The sequence below is a fragment of the Sorex fumeus genome, unplaced genomic scaffold (genome assembly GCF_029834395.1).
Source record: "Sorex fumeus unplaced genomic scaffold, SorFum_2.1 ptg000047l, whole genome shotgun sequence".
Taxonomy (NCBI): Eukaryota; Metazoa; Chordata; class Mammalia; order Eulipotyphla; family Soricidae; genus Sorex; species Sorex fumeus.
The window spans coordinates 36,810,373-36,826,121 of record NW_026606104.1 but is presented as its reverse complement, the minus strand read 5'-3'; the positions used below and the strand labels follow the sequence as shown (position 1 = coordinate 36,826,121).

Here is a 15,749-nt window from a genome sequence, read left to right as displayed (position 1 = left end):
GGTGTGATGGCCCACGGGCAGCACTCACTGGGGCCCCACTCTGCAGGCAGTGGGACCCTCCTGTGCTTCTCCAGCCGCCTCGGACTAAGAGGTCTGCTGTCTTCTCGGAGCCTCTGACCAGCACCAGTTGGTCCCAACAATGGAGTGTCCCAGAGAAAACGAGATCAGTTATTACCCTTCCAGGTGGCAGGCCTGGAGCTGGTGGCAGAAGCTGCCACTGTGCACCCCCGTGGTGTGCTGAGGGCTTCCCCACCCCCACCCCCGCCAACACCCACAGCCCGGCTTTGCCGAGAGCTGGTGCGAGGCCTCCACAGCTCAGCCCCATCCCGGGCAGCTCCCTGCGGGTCAGTCTGTGGGGGTTCCGGGCGGGGGCAGCCGCAGAAGCTCGGGCTCAGCGGGGTGGATGCTGGAGAAGCTGACGGTGGCGGCGGCGGCCCTGGCGGGCAGCGGGGGATCACGGGCAGCCTGGCCTGGCAGCAGGAGGTGCGCCGCCGCAGGCTGCAGGCCCGAGGAAATGCCCGAGCAGGATTCGGACTCAGAGTCGGGGCGCAGGGGCAGGGGCAGCACGTGCTGCAGGCTGAGGCCCGGCCGGGCACCACTGTGGGAGGCGCGCATCGATGGCGAAGCCGGGCTAGCCCGCTGCTCCCGGGGACAGTGGGCGCATGGCAGGAGCCGGCCTAGGGCCCGCTTGAAGTCCCGCATGAAGAGCGGGTAGACGATGGGATTCAGGGTGCTGTTACAGTAACCCAGCCACGTGAGGATGTCGAAGAGGCCCGGGGAGATGCAGCCGCACACCGCCTGCAGGGAAGGGGGCGTTAGGCCTGGGGATGCTGGGGGGGGGTGGCCCGACCCCCTCCCCGCCTGGGTCATGGCCGGGGCGCCCCCTGCCCAGGCCTGCTCCCCACCGTGCCCTTACCTGGACGATGTTAGCCACGAAGAAGGGCAGCCAGGTCACAAAGAACATGCCCAGCAGGATGCCCAGGGTCAGGCTGGCCTTCATGGCCTTCCTGCTGTGCTTGGTGGCCAGACGCCTGCTGTCCGCTGACTCTGAGCCTGGGTATGAGAGCCTGGGTACCTACAGGAAAGACATTCTGTGAGTCTGCAGAGAAAGACACTCTCCACTCCCAGTCCCACCCGATCCCAGCCCCAAAGTGATCCTCGGATTTGCTTTATTTTTTTTTAAGTGGGGAGGCAGTTGAGGCCACACCCTGTGATGCTCAGGGGTTACTCCTGCCTCTGGACTCAGGATCAGTCCTGGTGGCATTTTGGAGACTATGTGGGATGCCAGGGACCAAAACCAGGTCAGCTGTGTGCAAGGCAAGTGCCCTACCTGCTATACTAAGGCTCCAGTCCTGACCCTCAGATCTGATCATACCCCGAGCCTTGATTCCACCATGAAACTGACTCCTGACCCTTGGCTGATACCTCACTTCAGTCCATCACAGAAGCCTGGATCTGCAGGTTGAACCTGGACCTTGGCTCCAGACCCAACCCTGACATCAGCTACACAGGAAGCCAGGACCAAGAGATATACCTCGGGTGTGATATACAGAGATATACAAAGGGTGCCTGCTTTGCTCATGGCCAGTCCAGGTTCCAATTCCTGGCATCCCATATGGTCCCCTGAGCATGCCAGGAGTGATCCCTGAGCACAGAGTCAGGAATAAGTCCCAAGCTCCACTGGGTAAATAGCAAAACAACAAAATAAATAGAAGTGGCAGCTTGTATTCCCAGTGTGTGATTCTGCTGTCAGATGAGCCCTACATTACCCAACTCTCAAACGGAGCCTCAAGCCTGGACCAGACTGAGCCCACCTGAGCCCCAGACTAAGGCCTGACCCATCAGCAGTCTGAACCCTGATCTCAGTCCCACATTAAGGCCTGAGTATGGTCCAGTACTTCCCAGGGAGCTCTGTGAAGGGCAGTGAACCCCAGCAGCGCTGCCCCAAACACACATCAGACACTTCAACCCCTTCTTCCCTGCAAAAGACTACACCATAGACCAACACATATGACCAGGAGCCCTCGCCCCTCTCAGGCTTTTTGGGTCCACAGGAACAGGCACACTTGCACCTGACGAGAGGGCCTCCTGCTGACCTGGGCTCATCAATCCCTTTGTAGACAAAGTCTCATCCTATGCTGGAAGCAACAGCTTTATCTTTGCCATTAGCCTCATGTTCCCCTGAAAGTCAAAATTTGGAAGTGGGACCAGACAGAAATGCACGCAGTGAAATCAAAGTTGCTGGTGGTGCAGGTCCCCTTAGGTAGTGTGTGACAGCTCTGGTGACACTGGACTGGAAATCATCTCCAGTCCCAAATGTGGACTCCAACAGCAGGAGTGGGGGGGAAGGGGCAGATGAGAAAGCACAGACGCCATTGAAATGGGGACACAGGAGGAGGTGAGAATTTGGCTTTACTAACTGGCATCCAGTAGCTCCTAAACATTAAAGGGCCTCTCTGAATTGATGCTAAGTTAAGCCAGTCTCTTCACCTGTGTAACTCAGTGTGTCCTTTGGGAAGCTAATGAAATCTACAGAACCTCTGTCGAGAAAATGAAAAGCTAACACTTTTGGGGGACTAGAGAGATCATACAAAGGATAGGGCACTCTCCTTGCATGCAGTTGACCCATGTTCCATCCTTGGCATCCCCTAAACACCATTAGGAGTGATACCTAAGCACAGAGCCAGAAGCAGACCCTGAGAATCACTGGGTTTGGCCCAAAAACAAAGCAAAAAAACCTTATACATTTTTACACACACACACACACAAACACACACACACACACTGTTCCAAGCTTACACAAGGGTCAGAGATCCCTCTGATAAAATCCTTCTAGATATGCATGAAAAGTAGGTGACGAATCCCTCCTCTAAATCATGTGTTGCCGCCAATATGGGTGTTCAGATAGTGGATTCAGACAAAGTGAGAGCCACTTACAGCTACAATTTACACAGATACCCATGTCTAAAGGTATGCACAGTTCACTGAACTCTGCAAAGGATGGGTGTGCTACCTGGAAACTCACTGAGATTCTGAGACACGCCCCGCCACAACCTTCCCTGCCCAATGAGTTCTCAGCTGAGTTCAGGAGGCAGCTGGAGGTGGGTCAGAGGGGGAGATGGAAGAGTGAGGAAGCAGGAAGGAGCCCGAGTCCCACACAACCGTCACTGATGGGGATGCTGTGGCAGAGACAAGGCTAAGACAGATCACCCCAGAGAGCACCCCGGCCAAACTCACCCTGCTCTCAAGCACCCACTGAGCTCACGAGTACTCAGGAAACAACACCCAATCTGCTCATCCGCCAGCCTCCCAGGGGGAGACCTATAGGACCTGTCCATGGTGCTGAAGCTCCAGTAAACTCCCATTCCCACGCGTTCAAACCTATAACACCCCAGCTGTAGGAATAATGGGGTGAGTCCACAGAGCAAAGACTGAGAGGACGTCTCCCTGCAGTCTTGGGGGTTGGGGAGCAACATGTGTAGAGGAAAGAATCGGGAGCCTAAGACAAGAGTCTGGCTCAGACTGCACCTCTCAGCACCTCCTCACTCTGAGGTGGCTTCACATCTGCCAAACAGGGAAAACGGACACTCGGCTTCTGAAGCTGCTGTGAGGCTGCAGATAACTCCTGGGCACACTGTTCCCCCCTCCACCCTACCCCCACACCAGTCAGTGCTAAACGTCGGGTGGCCCTGCTGCTGGCTCAGAGCTCTGTCCATGAGGTTGGGGGGAATGACAGCTGCCGGCAGCGTGGGCGCCAGGACCCAGGCTCTGACTCACCAAGCAGGAGCAGGGCGGAAGGAGCCTGCTTTCCTCTCCCTCTCCCAGTGCACCCTCCCCCAGAGCGGACGCCATGGCTCTGTGCCCACCTGGCCAGCCCAGCGGACAGACAAATGCTTCTGCTAAGGAACCTCCAGAGATCAGCCATGTCTTCACGTGGCTGCCATAATGGGAGAAGACACTAACAGGAGGAGAGACACTCTACCCAACAGGCACATGGACCCCTCAGCCCAAAACAGCCCTGATGTCGGCTGGAGAGAAGCTTGCCTTGCATACGGTGACCTGAGTTCAATTCCTGGAATCCCTGAGCCCGCCAGGAGCGATTCCTGAGACCAGACCCCTGGGTACCTGGAGTGGAATATGGAGTTGTCAAGAGACAGCTCTGCTCTTTTTTTCTTTTCTTTCTCCTTTTTTTTGGGGGGGCGGGAGGCGGGGGCAGTGGGTTTAGGAGCTATTCCTGGCTTAATGCTGAGAGGTCACTCCTAGGGTGCTGGGGAACTTTTGGCTTGGTAAGGATCAAACTTGGGGCTTACTTTGCATTAGGTTGACCTGTGTTCAGTCATTGGCACGCCAAAGGGTACCCTGAGCACCATCAGGAGTGATCCCTTGAGTGCAGAGCCAGAAGCAAGCCCTGAGCACAACTGGGTGTGACCCCCCAGAACAAAAGTCTCAGGCTTCCCACGTGCAAATCATGTGCTCAGCCTATTGATCTTCCTCCAGCCCAAAACAGCCCTGATGGAGGCTGGAGAGATAGTACAGTAGGTAGGGCACTTGTCTTGCACGTGGCTGACCCAAGTTCAATTCCTGGTATCCCATATGGTCCCCTGAGCTGCCAGGAGTGATTTCTGGGTGCAGAACCAGAAGTAACACCTAAGCATTACCAGGTGTGCCCCCCGCAAAAAAAAACAGACAAAATAAATAATACAGAGGATCTGACGAGATTGTGCAGCAGATAGATGCTTGCCTGGCATGTATTTGACCCAGGTGTGGTATCTTGCACCACATATGGTCCATGAGACCACCAGAAGTGATCCTTGAGCACAGAACTAGGAATAAAGCCCTGAGCACCACCAGGTGTGGCACCAAAACTCGGGGAAAATGACAAATAACACAGAGACACTGTGGTTTTATATATTTACTAAAAAATACACAGTGGCAAGAGTGATAGTATAGCAAGTAGGGTGCTGGCTTTGCATGAAGCAGACCTAGGTTCAATCCCTGGCATCCCATATGGTCTCCTGAGCACCAACAGAAGTAATTCCTGAGCATCACTTGGTGTGGCGTCAAAAAAACAATATATATAATTTTATATATTTATAATATGATATATAGTTTTATATTTTATATAAGATTTTACATATATACACACAAATTAGAGACTGGGGAGAACTCTTGGGCAATAGAGCACATGCATAGTATTGCAAGGCCCTGAATTTGATTTTCAATACTGCCTGGTCACCTCGGCACTGCCAGATGTAACCCTAGTCACCCCCTGCACCACTGACCTGAGTCTCACCAGGAGTTGCCCCTGGCCTCCCAGCACCACTAAGGTGGCCCTTCTTTTTTAAAAAAAAAATACACAAAAGAAAACTCCAAGTTTCTTTTGGCATACAAACATATACACAAATGCATAGAAAAGGGACAGGAAAGTGAATCCCAAATTGATCGAAGCATCCCTGGGAGTAGAAGGCTGAGCAAAGGGATCTATCCCTTTCTGGGTGAGCTGTCACCTGCAAGGGCAACTCCCTGAGAGAGTGTCCCTGCTCTGCAGTCCCCCGGAGTGTGGGGTTACACGACGCACCACAGGATGCACATGCTGGCTCTGTCACTGACGAGGCAGGGCACTGCGCCGACCCCACTGTCTCCTCCCCCATGAGCCATCATTCTCCCTCCTGGGAAGGGACCTGATGTATAAGTCACATCTGATCACGAAGAGAGGGTTGGAGCTAGAGTACAGCGGGTGGGGTGCGGGCCTTGCATGCAGCCAACCTGGGTTCAATCCCCAGCAACCCATAAGATCCCCCAAGCCTGCTAGGAGTAATTCCTGAGTGCAGAGCCAGAAGTAACCCCTGAGCGTTGCTGGGTGTGGCCCCCAAAACAAAATTATTTTAAAGATAATAATAAAAGATAAGGAAGAGAAACTGGCTGGCACAGTGCCTGTGCAGGGTAAGAGCCCCGTCCCCACTAATATTATTGGCATCCAATTCAGCTCTTTTGGAATGTCCCTGTGGCGGGTGGCAGTGATGGGGTTTGTTTTCCCTGAAAGACTCTGGTCAGCTCCCCAGAGCCATCTCTCACCGGAGAAGAAGCAAATATGGCAAGCACCTACTGTGTGCCAGGTCTGTGACTGTTTTCCCACACAGGATCTTCCCAGCTGATAAACAGCATTGTCCTCGAGTCACTGGCTGGGAGGGAAAAGAAGCAGGTTTGGGTTGGAGCTCTGATTTGCTCTTGTTGGGGGCCACCCTGGAGCTGCTCCTGGCTCTGTGCTCAAGGGTCATTCCTGACAATGTTCAGAGAACCATGCAGTGCTGGGAAGTGAACCCAGACCTCCAGCCATCTGTGCATGTGTTCAGCCTTTGAGCTGCCTCTCCAGCTCACCAGAGGCAGATTTTGCCCCCTGGCAGCTGGGTGAATGCCCGGCTACACCCGCACGGACCCAGACCACCTGCTCTGGGCGGCAGCGAGCTGCATCAGCTCTCCCGGATGAGCCCCTTTCCCTACTCAGATTCCTGTGAACACAGCCCCCTCTGAGGAGGAGGACGCCGAGACGGAGGGAAGACGGATCACGAAGACGGGCCGCTGCAGAGTGGGTGAGGGAGGCTGAGAGGCTGGGGGCAAGGGAAAGGAGGCGCCGCTGACGGGAACGAAGGGAGGACAGGGGGAGGGCGCCCAAGGCAGGACAAGAATGGCAGTGATGAGGGCTGGAGGAGACAGGGTAGGAGATGAGGTGCACAGAAGACCATGGGGAGAGAGTTGTGAACCACAGGCACACACACACAACTCCTGGTGAGAGAAGGAGTCTGAGGCGACCCCTCTCCCATACTGCGCCCCATCTGTTGAGCTCCCACACAGGCCCCAGACTCTCTCAGACTGAAAACTGCCCCACCCAAGAGGCCCAGCTCTCTCTCTCTCTCTCTCTCTCTTGCTCTCGCTCTCTTTCGTTTGTGCTCTCTCATACAAATACACACTCATATACACTCACACATTTTCAGTTTTTCTTTGCATGCTGGAGCGATAGCACAGTGAGTAGGGCATTTGCCTTGCAAGCGGCCGAAATGGCCGACCCGAGTTCGATTCCTCCGCCCCTCTCAGAGAGCCTGGCAAGCTACCGAGAATATCTCACCCACACGGCAGAGCCTGGCAAACTACCCGTGACGTATTCGATATGCCAAAAACAGTAACAACAAGTCTCACAATGGAGACATTACTGGGCCCACTCGAGCAAATAGATGAACAATGGGAGGACAGTGACAGTGACAGTGATACACACCCTTATACTGTCGCACATACACACACTCACACACACTCTCACATACACATTCATACATTCATACACTCACACGCATTCTCTCAATCACAAACTCTCTACAATTTCTCCCCACACACACTCTCTGATATACAAACTTATACTCTCACACACACATACTCTCTCAGTCACACTCACACAGCTCACACACTTGCGTACTCACATACACACTCATACACTCTCCTACACTCTCACACATATTCTCACATATAATCACATGCATATTCTCTCATATATACATTCATACAACTCTCACAATTCTCTCTCACACACATATATATTACTCATATACACACTTACACACTCTCCCACAAGCACACTATCTCACACACATCTCATATATACACTCAAATACAGTCACACTCACACATACTCTCTCACATATTCACTCTCTTTGATGTAGGGGCCACACTCTCTCACATACACAGTCACACTCAGACAACTCTCACAACTCTCTCACACATGCAGATAATCACATTCACAGTCATACTCTCCCACAAACACATACACACTCTCACACACATTTTCTCATATATATACTCACACATACTCTCTCGCACACACACACTCTTAGAGTCACACTCACACAAACTCTCACATCTACATACACATACAACTCATACAATGCTCATACAACTCTCACAATTCTCTCTCACACATACATAAACTCACATACACACTTAAATACTTAAATTCTCCCACTGAGACAGTCTCTCACACACTTTCTCTCATATATACACTCACATACCCTGTCTCACACACACATACAGTCACGCACACACACTCTCACATATACACGCACACACAGTCACACTCTTTCACATACACAGTCACACTCATTCAACTCTCACAATTTTCACACATATATGCAGATACTCACATATACAGTCATACTCTCCCACACACACCCATACTCTCACACATACATCCTCTCATATACACACTCACATAGTCTCTTTCACACACACACTCTCACATACTCTCACACACACACACATTCTCTCATACATACACTCACACATACTCTCTTTCACACACACCCTCTCTCACATACTCTCACATATACACACTCACACACACAGTCACATTCACACACTCTCGCACATACAGGCACACTCCCCCACCCTGGCAGCTCCTCTCTCCCACCCCCAGGTCCCTGTCTCCACACCCAGCCCACGGGCGCTGCGGCATTTCTGCTGAAAGACCGGGTTGAAACCACCCAGCCAGCCTGTGACCTTTTAAAAGCCCATTCAAATCAGGCCCTGTCGGGGCTCACAGGGACCCCACACACTCTGCCCCGGATGAAGTCCTGGGTTCCATTCCTGGTGGCACAGAAAATTATTTTGAGCCGATCGTGTTGCTAGGCGGATCTGAAGGCTGAAGGGAGACGAATGCTCAGCCTCCAAGACCACTCAGTGCTGCTGTTCCCAACCAGCACCCCTTCCCCCGGGGGATGCCAACTGGGTAGGGAAGGGGGGCTAAGGGTTAAGAGGCTGAAAACGGGAGACAAGGTGGGGGCAACGCACCCCAAGCTCCGTTCCTTCTCCTCGGTCCTTCTAGGTTCCCTCCTCCCTTCCCTTTGCTGTGGCTACTGGTGTGGTAACCAGGCCCACATACTTGGTGGAGGGCTGGAACACACCACACCGTGCGTCACCAGAGATGGCAGAGATGGTTGTGGTGCTGGGGAATCACAAATGCCACAGTGCCAGGGCGTGGCACACAGGCAGTGCCAGAATCAGACTCAGAGTTTTGTGCCCAAGAGGTAGGTGCTGGCCACTCTGGGTCTTCCCCAGGCTCTGTCGGCGCCACCAGGCACAGGTGCTGAGAGACCCCTGCTCCCAGCTGGCTGCCTTCAGCTCAGCAGGAGAAAAGGGCTCATGAACAAGCAGCATCTCGGAAGTAAATGCCCCAAATTCAGGCAGCTTTCCAGGAGATCAGGAAAATGGGCCTGAGAAGGCAGCTTAGGATCCAAGTGGCTTTTTTGGGGGGGGTGCTTTTTTTGAGGGGGGATCACTTTTTGGGTCACACCCAGTGATGTTCAGGGGTTACTCCTGGCTCGGTACACAGAGCCAGGACTTACTCCTGGTGGTGCTCCATATAAGATGCTGGAGATCGAACCCAGGTTGATCACATATACAGTCATACTCTCCCAAAAACACACACACATACTCTCACACATACAGGTTGATCGAACCCAGATCGAATCCAAGGCAAACTCCCTTCCCACTGCCCTAGTTATTGCTCCAGCCCCTGAGCCAAGTGACTTTGGGAGCAAAGTGTGAGCCTGACACTTCTGAACATCCAACAAGAATAGGTTCCCCAAAGATGGTGCCATTAGCAAGGACACTCAGACCTTTGAGACCCAAGGGTCATCCTGCAGGTGGCCAGCCTACATGGCCACGAAGTCTCCTCACGCCTTTGGATTTAGGACTCAATGTGACTGCGATTGATTTGCCTCAATTTCCAAGTAAATGTACAGCAAATGATAGAATTTAGAGGGCTTTGCTGGAGGGACCACACCCAGGAGTGCTCAGGGACTCCTGGCAGGTCGGCGCTTGGGAGTTGCTCCCAGCAGCGCTTGGGCTCGAACCCAGGGCTTTCTGCATGTAGAGCATGCACTCAGCCCTTTGAACTATCGTCCCAGCCCTGAAGAACAGATTTGAGTATTCAGTGGCTGAGACATTCTCTTGGCAAGTTCCCAGGCCCTCACCATGACAGCATACATGATCAGTGTCTGTCTCCCGGCTAGAAGCTAATTTTCAAGTGCCTTCCCAGGGCTGCCCACAGCCAAGCTCTGCACCCGCACTAAACAGGCTCTCAAGCACGAGCCCAAGCAAGTGAATCCCTGTATGCAGAGGTTCCCAGACTTATCCGGTCTACCGCTCCCTTTGTGGGCCAAAAGTCACTTAGCAGACCCCAGAAATCAACCTTCTTAAAGTCAATCAACAGAAAGTGAGTGGCCCCTAATTGCACTCAAGGCTACTACTCTGGGTGATTTCTGCTCGCGTGAGCGCGTGCGCACACACACACACACACACACACACACACACACACACACACACACACACGAATCACCTACTTTGAAAAAGATTGAACAGCTTAGGGCCTGTCAAATACAAGAACTGATTCTGGGGACTGGAGCGATTGTACAGCAGGGAGGGTATTTATTTGGCACATGGCTGACCCAGGTTTGATCCCCGGCATCCCATAAGGTCCCTCGAGCACCGCCAGAAATAATCTTGAGGTCAGAGCCAGGAGTAACCCCTGAGCATTGCTGGGTGTGACCCAGAAAGGAAAAAAAAAAAAGAACTGATTCTGAAAGGAGCAAGATGAAAGGAGAGCTGTGCCAAGGGTGGACCCCAGGGTCTGCGAGGACTGGGCCATCCACTCCTCTCACAGGGCCTAAAGCCCCGCAACATGCAGGGCCCCAAGCACCATTGTCAGGGTGCTGCATCCTCAGGCCCTCTCGTGAAACCAAAAGATTGACAATCCCCAGGAGTGTGACCCCTGGGCTTTTTGAGCACCTGTTGGGAGCTGCTCCCCATTTAAAAAGAAAAATCTGTGGCCAGAGCGATAGTACAGCGGGGAGGACATTTGCCTTGCACATGGCTGACCCGGGTTCAATCCCTGGCATCCCATATGGTCCCCTGAGGAATGCCAGGAGTAATTCCTGAGTGCAGAGACAGGAGTAACCCCTGAGCATTGCTGAATGTGGCCCCAAAACGAAACCCAAATAAAAGTTCAACAGTCAACCGACAATGCCTGCACCCAAAGAGGGCTTCGAGGCAGGAGGGAATGAATGCTAAGTAAGGGGTGAAGTGAACACAGAGTCAGGGGTGCTAAGCGTTACCTACAAGGCTGACTCAGAGATGGGAAGAGAGCAAAGAGGGTGTGAGTTGCCCCTCTTAGCAAGTGATTTGAGGAGCTGCTGCACAGCAGATAGAAGGATGTACGGGCAGTTAAGGGGGAACCCCGGAGGTGGGGTGAGGGCAGGAGAGGAATGGGCAGAAGCCTGAGGCAGGAGTATGCTGACAGTACTCAGGAACAGCAGGACGGCTGGGAGCAGGAGTTGGAATGGGGGATAGGGGAGACCGAGAAGGCCCAGGGGGACAGTGACCAAGCAGTGAAGCCAAGGAGCAGAGGAACAACACCCACAGGACATGAATCATGAGGAGATCGCAGCTTCCAAGTGCCACAGGCTGAGAAGGAGGAGCAGGGAACCTCACAGGTAAAAACATGGGAGGACTCGGCCAGGGCAGCATTGCCAGGCATGGGCCTGTTCTGGAAGCAGAGCCAAGAGGACTAGGCATGGAGAGGAAGAGAGAGGGCAGGCCAGCCCGGCAGCTCAACAAGAGTGCTCCGGCCCCGCTGCAGAAGGTCCTGCCTTCCATCCCTGCGCGAAAAAAAGAAAACAAGGCTGGCGATGAGCTGGAGCAATAGCGCAGCAGGAAGGGTGCTTGCCTTGCACTCAGCCAACATGGGTTCAATCCCCAGCATCCCATGTGGTCCCCTGAGCACCGCCAGGAGTGATTCCTGAGTATAGAGCCAGGAGTAAACCGTGAAGATTCACCGAGTGTGACTCAAAAACAAAACAAATAAAAGAAAACCAGGTTGGATACAGTAGAGGGGTTAAAGCACTTACTTGCACACCTCCCACTGGGTTGCTTTCCCTGGTCCCAGGAGCCCCACTAGAAGTGATCCCTGAGCACAAGGCAGGAGCAAACCCTGGGTACCACCAGGCATGGCCCAGAACCCAAAAGGAAAAAGAAACATGCTAAGTACATGTATAGAACATAGCTTGTGGAGCTGAGGAGGGGTAGAGCACCCCCACGGAGGGCCCCAAATGCCTGAAAGCTGGGAAAGGCCCTGAACAGAATCCCTGGACAGCCATCTGCTAGGACTCTAGAAAGTTCCCTAGAGAGCACAACAGGGGATAGTGTGGGGCCATGCCAGGGACCTTGTTGGCCAACCAGCTGCTGCGCTGGGCTTCACTGTTGTCAGGGGGCTGCCAATTAGGGTACCCAGTGACTGCCAAACCCCTTTCCCCTTCCTGCACCCGAGGCCACACCAGGATGACCTTTCTGGGGCCTAATCCTCCGCGGCCACTCTGCCATCTCCCAGGGGCAGATGGCTGCTGAGAAGAGCAGTGGCCTGCAGGGACCTAAGATGGAAACCAGACTGACCAGGGCCTGGGAGACAGTTCAACAGGCAGGAGTCCCATCTCTCCAGCACCACAGACCCTGCCACCAGGAGCAACCCCTGAGCAGACCCTGACACCTCCAGGGATGGCCCCCAATAATAATAATAATAATAATAATATAAACCTGACCCAACCCAGCCCTTGTGGAGCTTACACGTGAGCAAGAGACAGACAACGATCACATCCATGCTGGGCTCACCTTGCACACAGCCGACCAGGGTTCGACTCCCAGAACCCCATACAGGTTCCCCAGGCACTACCAGGAGTGATCCCTGAGCACAGAGCCAGGAGTAAGCCCTGAGCACAGCCAGATGTGGGGAGAGGGGAAAAGTCAGACAATAGCACCCTGGGACGGAGGAGCAGGGCAAGGAGAATCAACCTGGTGCCTGCAAGCAATAATCAACCTGGGGCCTGAAGGGTGCCTGAGATGTCAGAAGGGCCAGGTGCAGAGTGAGAGAGGAGGGGGAGCCAGAGAGGGCGGCAGGCGCAGACGAGCCAGATCCTGACAAGGCTGTCCTGCCCGTCACTCAGGCAACCGGGGGCCACTGCAGCCAAGGAGCTGCCATAATCACTTAGCATTGCTGCTGTGGTGCCTGTCTGAGGCTGGATCCAGAAAGTGGGTGTTAGATCGGATGCCAGGGGAACTAGTAGGAGTCTAGCAGGGGCTCCAGGAGGGACACCAGCTAGCAAGGTCTTTGGTGAGGGGTCAGCACCAACAGGCCTCAATGAGTTGGGCAGTTGAGCCTCAGGAACAAAATCACTCCTCGGTTTCCCATCCTGGTACTCCCTTGGTGCCATTGGTCCTGATGGAGAAGACGGTGGAGAAGCAGGCAGGAAGGGGAGGGATACCCTGATTCTTCATCTCACTTCCTGTGCACAGGCCCACCCGCGTTCAGGGAGCTGGGTATGACCAGTAGGAAATGACAGCAAGTTGGGTAAATGCCGCCTGTCCAGCTGGCCCCGGCTGGCTGAACATGCCTCTCCATCCCCCGAACCGGCGCTCCCAGCATCCCGGTACCTGCAGCGTATCCACCGCCTGGCCGGCCCCAGTTTGGAGCGAAGCCACCTGGACGGCCTGCTTGCGGGCGGTCAGCAGGATCCTGCAGTAGGTGAAGCAGATGGCGCCCGAAGGCAGGAAGAAAGTGAGCCCCGACGCCACCAGGACGAAGGGCAGGCTGGCCAGCAGACGGCACTGCCCCGAGGCGGGCGCCCGCGCCTGGCCGGCCTGATGCCACCCCAGCGACAGGGGCAAGAAGGAGGCCAGCGCCGCTAGGCTCCAGGCGCCCAGCACCAGCGCCACGGCGCGCACGGGCGTCATGCGCAGCTTGTAGCGCAGCGGCGAGAGGATGAGCAGGTAGCGGTCCAGGCTGATGAGGCAGAGGTTGAGGATGGAGGCGCTGCAGCACATCACGTCGAAGGCGGCCCAGAGCACGCACAGGCCGCGCGCCAGCACCCAGCGCCCGTACAGCGCGTTCAGCATCGCGGGCGGCATCACCACCAGCCCCACCATCAGGTCCGACGTGAAGAGCGACACCAGGAAGAAGTTGGACGTGTTGCGCAGCGCGGGCTGCGTGCAGATGAGCGCGATGAGCAGCGCATTGGCCGCCGCGGTCAGTAGGATGACCACGCAGAGTGCGGCCGCCACCCAGCCGCTGCCGCCGGGCTCCGACGGCGGCCGGGACCCCCCGTCTGGGGTGCTGTTGGTGGGGCCGGGTCCTGGGATCATGGGCGCGGAGGACGGTGGGCGAGGACTTCAGAAGGTTCCCGAGGGTCGTGGTGGGGCGTGGGGCCTGGAGGAGCTGAGAACAGACCTCCCACGGATGGGGGCCTTGCGGGGAGGGGCGCTACGTCCAGGGACAGCGACCCCCGGAGGATGGAGACAGGTTTGGGGATCGTCTGAGATGCAGGGAGGAAGTTTGGGCGGGGGGCACCGGATGAGGAGCTGAGCGCCCCTGGCAGGGAGCGGGCGGGGAGCCTGGAGCGGGGGCGCCGGGTGGGATCAGGGGCTAGAGGTGGGGGGTTTCCGGCCGGGGCGGGAGGGAGGCTCCCAGCGGGCGGGTGGCGGCGCACGGTCGCGCCAGGTCGGAATTCGGAAGCGCTTAGGATGGCAGGGCCGGGGATGGGGAGCCCGGGCTCGAGCGCACGAGCCCCCGGCGGGGAAGGCAGGTCTGGGAGCCGGTGCCGGGAGCCTGGGGCTGGGTGGACGCGGCTGCCGGCGGCGTGCGGGGACTCGGCGTGGCGCGGCCGAGAGAGGAGGAGCCGCGGCCGCGCCTCCGCCCCCTGCCCACCCCGCGGCCCCCGCGCCGGGTACCTGGGGCGCACGGCGCGGCGCGGCTGCGGGCGACTGCGGCAGGCCCCGCGGGGCTGCGCTGGCAAGAGGCGGCGCGGGCTGGCCAGGCGGGCGGCGGGCCGGAGCGTCCGAGCCGGGCAGGCGCCGCGAGGGGCCCGCGCGCGCCCAGGAGCCGCCGGGTGCGTCCAGGAGCGCGCGGTCCCCGCGCCGCCGAGCCTGCGCCCCGCCCGGCGGGGGGCGGGAAGAGCCGAGCCCCGGCCTAGCGGGCGGGTGGGGATCCCGGGTTCCCCCAGCACCACCCTCCCGGCCTGCGGAGGGTCGATCCGAGCACCCCGCCAGCACCAGGGCGCCTCCCCGGCTTCGGCTGCTGCACACCCCCGCGCACCCCTCCCCGCCGCACGTGGCGGCGGCGCAGCGGGAACGCTGACCTGCCCTTTGCAGCCAGCCGGGGACATCGCGCAGCTCGTGGAGGCGGCGGGGAGATCTTGGTGGACCGCTTGACGCCCACATACATATTACATGCAATAACCTATAAAACAGTGCCGTCTGACCTTCCACTGAAAGCGGGCTGCCGGCTCCTGGGATCATTTTGGCAGAAGCCATCCGCACAGCGCCAGACACTGGGAACGTGGCCCTTCCAGTGTTAACGAAAGTGGAACAGACTTGGAACTCCCCAGGCCACGTGGGAGCAGAGGTACTACAGGGGATGGAGCAGGTGTGTGCCCCCCATTCCCACTGCACTTTGTGTCTCACCCACCCACCCGGGCACCAACGCGAGCTTCTAGCCACACTTCACGGATTAAATTTGTGGATTCATTCATTTAATAAATATTTACTGAGCAGTACTAAGCGTCAGGCCCTGTTCTGGCCACTCAGCACACTCTGGTCAACAAATGAGAGACTCAGGGACCAGTGCTTTAGATAGTGGGTAAGGAATTATTTGCACAAGGCTG

At 56.0% G+C, this 15,749-nt stretch overlaps 1 protein-coding gene across 1 annotated transcript; it reads right to left on the bottom strand.

Annotated features, from left to right (window-relative positions):
• Positions 1-307: 307 nt before the first annotated feature.
• HTR6 (5-hydroxytryptamine receptor 6) lies at positions 308-14,304 on the bottom strand. The gene is made up of 3 exons (XM_056122808.1): positions 13,525-14,304; positions 917-1,075; positions 308-798 (listed from the first exon to the last, which is right to left on the bottom strand). Exons 1-3 carry the CDS (start codon positions 14,230-14,232, stop codon positions 346-348), a joined length of 1,320 nt encoding a protein of 439 aa, XP_055978783.1. The 5' UTR covers positions 14,233-14,304; the 3' UTR covers positions 308-345.
• Positions 14,305-15,749: the final 1,445 nt, after the last annotated feature.

What these genes read in the sequence shown, in the direction of transcription:
- HTR6 (XM_056122808.1), bottom strand. Translation starts at nt 14,232, where the DNA reads ATGATCCCAGGACCCGGCCCCACCAACAGCACCCCAGACGGGGGGTCC. An exon ending in AGGCGGTGGATACGCTGCAG is followed by an intron (nt 1,076 to 13,524) that starts GTACCGGGATGC and finishes TCTTTCCTGTAG; the next exon opens with GTACCCAGGCTCTCATACCC. An exon ending in TCGTGGCTAACATCGTCCAG is followed by an intron (nt 799 to 916) that starts GTAAGGGCACGG and finishes CCTTCCCTGCAG; the next exon opens with GCGGTGTGCGGCTGCATCTC.